Source organism: Sinocyclocheilus rhinocerous, unplaced genomic scaffold, assembly GCF_001515625.1.
Source record: "Sinocyclocheilus rhinocerous isolate Xijiao unplaced genomic scaffold, SAMN03320098_v1.1 scaffold429, whole genome shotgun sequence".
Taxonomy (NCBI): domain Eukaryota; kingdom Metazoa; phylum Chordata; class Actinopteri; order Cypriniformes; family Cyprinidae; genus Sinocyclocheilus; species Sinocyclocheilus rhinocerous.
In genome coordinates this window covers 1,221,422-1,225,496 of record NW_015665829.1, presented here as the reverse complement: position 1 = coordinate 1,225,496, position 4,075 = coordinate 1,221,422, and the positions used below count along the sequence as shown (strand labels likewise).

The 4,075-nt window shown below is 44.1% G+C and overlaps 1 protein-coding gene across 1 annotated transcript; it reads right to left on the bottom strand.

Annotated features, from left to right (window-relative positions):
- Positions 1-249: 249 nt before the first annotated feature.
- On the bottom strand, positions 250-3,809 carry LOC107731569 (thioredoxin-interacting protein-like). Its single transcript, XM_016542688.1, has 6 exons — positions 3,220-3,809; positions 2,820-2,895; positions 2,589-2,736; positions 2,042-2,401; positions 1,635-1,949; positions 250-1,541 (listed from the first exon to the last, which is right to left on the bottom strand). The coding sequence occupies exons 1-6, from the start codon at positions 3,473-3,475 to the stop codon at positions 1,494-1,496; spliced, it is 1,203 nt and encodes a 400-aa protein (XP_016398174.1). The 5' UTR covers positions 3,476-3,809; the 3' UTR covers positions 250-1,493.
- Between the last annotated feature and the right edge of the window lie 266 nt (positions 3,810-4,075).

Sequence of the window (4,075 nt, the reverse complement as noted above, 5' to 3'; positions counted from 1 at the left end):
TTGGGTGAACTATCCCTTTAAGAAAACACCACTAGTTAATTATCACAGTACTGAAACTAAAGACACAGTTATGTCTCTTGCAATGACAAGCATTTGATCTTTTGTAGTGATTAATAACTTAACAGTCAGAGGTTTAAATTTGCGGCTATCATTTAAGAATACTTCAAATAAACAGTAGGATGCAGAAAAGATAATATCATCTTAAAACTTTTATTGAAAATGAGTTCTCATAAAAAACACTTTAACTTAAGATACAAAAATGATATTTTGCACATGGCAAATTTGCACTGTTTACAATAACAGTAACAGTCATCTTACACTCTATAAGAAACAAAACAAAACACACACACAAAGTTCAGGAAGATCTCCGCAAGTGAAATGTTCATCAAAATGTCTTCAGGATATGTCTACACACAGTGCAGCTTCTGGTCTCGCAAATGAACGTGGTCGGGGCTCGAAGTCCAAAAAGACCCCAATTTTGGCACTTGAAGTATTAAGTTCTTTTTTGGCCTAATGCTCAAGTCCACAGTGGAAGAAGCAACATCAGTGGAGCCCTTTGTTAGGACAAGGTTTTGAACGCATTACAGTACAGAGTCTTGAGTTGCACATGCAGCGCTTGATCCCTCAATAAACCATTTTGGAAGACAAGAGAAAAACAAAATGAAAACATAGGTAATCTCCCTGCGAGTAATTATACAGCAACTAGCATCCATAAAAAGTGCATTCAAATGAAAAACAAAACAGCCTCAACACTGGTACATTATATATACTGACACTGCATGATTTTCCCTTGATGAAAGATTTTATATTCTACATTTCTTCTTTACATTTCAGTAACATAGAATAATATATCTCTGGAGAGCACATTAACTTAACCTCACGACCAGCATTAAATCAAACAAATGTGTTGAAGAATGTTTCCACAAATTAAATCTTTCAACCTCACAGGAAAAAAAATAAAAAACGGAATGATAATGAAAATGATGAGCTAAATGCTAATGTTATATTGGGGACTAATGGAAAGTACATGACCACAAATTGGGAAAGTCTATGTGTGTTTAAATGGCTATAATGCGGCACAATCAGTTTGCACCTCAGCAGTTATCTCAAATCAAGAAAGAGCAGCTCAAACACAATGAAATACAGCATGCCAAACAGCCCGTGTGCGCTCTTTCAGGCCCCCGAAACAGCATCAATAATATGACAGAAACACGTTTAACTTGAGTGATGCATGTTATGAGATGGCTGTCAGCAATGCAGGCACAAGAGAGCTCAGACTTCACTCCTTCTTCCTCTGAACTTCGACTAGCTCATCCTGCAAGAGGGGCCAGTCGGGCTCCAGAATCCTCCGCTTCATCTTTACTTTCACACATCCATACGACACTTCTCAAACCACCTCTGATCCACAAGGTGAAAGCCTGAAGTGCTTAGAGTGGAAAAGAAACCCATTTATGATGGGCAACAGTTCAGGTCTAGTGCTCTGCAAGCTTGGTTCAGCAGACAGGAAGCATGCGAGCGTTGCCGTTGTATTCCTCGTCCACCTGAATGACAGAAGAACAAAAAATTAGACTGATTTTATATTGATATCCAATAGAGACCTGCGTTCATTTTGTATACAGTCACTTTACACTCACCTCAGAATAAGCAGGGAGTGGGGGGAACTGGAACTGGGGTACGTTCATGAAGATGGGACTGTCTCCGCCATCATAGTCATCCAACAGAGGTGTGAGAGGTTGGTCCAGGCTGCAGTCGCGTGTAACGTCACAGTAGCTTGGTGGGGCAGACGACGGCATCCGCAGGGACACCCAGCTATTCGATGCATTGCTGACAGAACCAGCCTGGCTGCTCATGCTGTTGGTGCGGCTACCAAAACCATTGTAGGGAACCGTCCCAATGACCAAGGGCAGCTCCAGAACCAACTTATCACTGCCTGGGATGTGCATGTAAATCTGTAGAGAACAAAGGAGCTCTAAGTAAGCGCCTAATACGTTTGGGATGTTAACACCTTGCTACTATAGTTATTGTGAAAGGCAACACTCACCATGAGCGCATATTCCACCTGAATGATGACGCAACCCAAAATGGAGGGCTTGATCTTGGGCACACGGATGCTCTTGCCCTGCCAGGCGTCGCACATGCCGGAGATGATGTGGTTGCCACGTACTGAAGAGAGTTTTTGCCTTAAGACCTTGGTGCGCCCGTTGGCCTGGTAGGTTTGCTTGGCAATGATGGCTGCTTTGGGTACCACGATGCGAGAGCAGGTGTTCTCAAATTTGGCATCGATGCAGATCTCTTCACCTTCGCAGAAGCCACGCCTGTCGATTTTGGCGTTCAGAGAAACCTGGCCATCTGGGATGAACATGCAGGTGACCTTCTTCTCCTTCATGCCTCCAGTAGGGGACTGTTGGGTGAAAAACAGAAATAGTGAGGACATGGTTAATTATTATGTTCAAGAAGGATGTTTTTCTAAACAGACAAGGAACTACCAATGATCAGAATTTGGAAAAGCCCAACCAGAACTGAAGACATGATTTGTGGCCTACAGCTCACGTGTTTCTATAAGCGAATTAGTGAAATGAGGAACTCACCAGCAAGTCTGGAGTGTTGACATCCAAGGGCTCCTCAACCTCAAAGTGCTTCTTGCACTCCACGGCGGGCTGAGCAGATCTTTCCATCAGAGCCTTCACGAAGTATTGAACGTACCCAAACTTGCCCTTATAAGAAGACACCAGCTGTCTGTTGGGAAAATAACACTTTAATTAATTTTCCATGACTTACAAGGAAATGAATGCCAGGAGCTTGTCATCTGGAATGCTCACCCTTGTTGAGGAAGCTCAAAGCCAAAGGAGTATTCATACTTGTTGCCAGGACGGAGGATGACCGAACCATCTGTGTCTGTGAGAAGATAAGCATAGACGTTTAGAAGAGTCTTCAACACTTGAGACTCACTAAAAACAATGCAATCTCCCTTACTATGAACTATGAGTATGGCTTTGAGTAACAGCTTTTGTTGACATGCTTTTGCATCTGACATTAAATATAGGACCACTTTTATTAGAATACAACATTAGTGTACATTGAGATTCCTTTCTAAACACCCAGTGTTTCTCTCTTCACAATGCACTGCCACATTTATTCCAACATCAGCATAATCTCATCAAACGCATCTACCAAAAAAAAAGTCAGCTTCTAAAGCTCAGCTGAATCGTTTTAACTCACCTGCTGGTTGGTCATCCAGGTGCACAACGTCTTCATACTTCAGATAGTCAACTTCTTCACGGCATCTCTGTTTGCCTTTGGCGTACTCCACTTTAGCGCATCCGACTCCCAGGATCCTCATGGCCATCACCCTGGTCACCTCCGACACCTCCACCAAGATCTTCCCGGCCACTTTATCTCCACTGCAGTAAAAGGTCTTGGATGGGTCGTTGAAGACGATCTCGAAGACCTTGACTCTTTTTGTCATCGCCACCATTGTGATGTCTCTCAAACGTCCAAGCCGCAACGAAACGAAGACACGCGTTGGTAATTCAACCAGATATTTAGTTAACGTAACGTTAGTCCTTCAAAAGTGCGTCCAATCCTCAAGCCAAAGCGATTTAAAGTTTAACCGGGTATGAACTGACGCAAACTAGTGCTTTATGCAAACTCACAATGCTCACACGCCTTGCTCGCATGGTCAGTATAAGAGCTAGTTCGCGCACGCTGGGCTAGGCTAGGGTTTTATACTCAAAAGTTTGTGCCAGTGACTCACTCGGCTTGTTTACCACTTCAGCTGTTCATGTGGAAGTGGTATGCACAGCATGGCTCAGCGCATGCACAGCGCTCCCATTGGTCGAAATTCGGTGTTTGGGTCGTCACTGGCCAATCAGCGGCCAGAAGCGGCGCGTGGACACCTCGTGGCTGAGAGCGCCGAGCGAGTGCGCAGCAGCTGCCGGAAGGGAGGAGGAGCGAGTGCGGTGTTGCCAAGTCCGCGGTTTTCACGCGGAATTAGTCTATTTTAAACACTGTTGCCGCGGGTTGACGCGACCCCAATAAGGTGATATTTATCCACTGAGTTGCGAATTTTACCCGC

Bases quoted from the DNA above. Each gene is read 5' to 3' on its own strand.
- LOC107731569 (XM_016542688.1), bottom strand. From the start codon at position 3,475: ATGGTGGCGATGACAAAAAGAGTCAAGGTCTTCGAGATCGTCTTCAAC. The intron at 2,402-2,588 runs GTGAGTTCCTCA...TTCACCCAACAG, and splicing joins TCAACACTCCAGACTTGCTG to TCCCCTACTGGAGGCATGAA. The intron at 1,542-1,634 runs GTGAGTGTAAAG...TCTGTCATTCAG, and splicing joins CACTCCCTGCTTATTCTGAG to GTGGACGAGGAATACAACGG.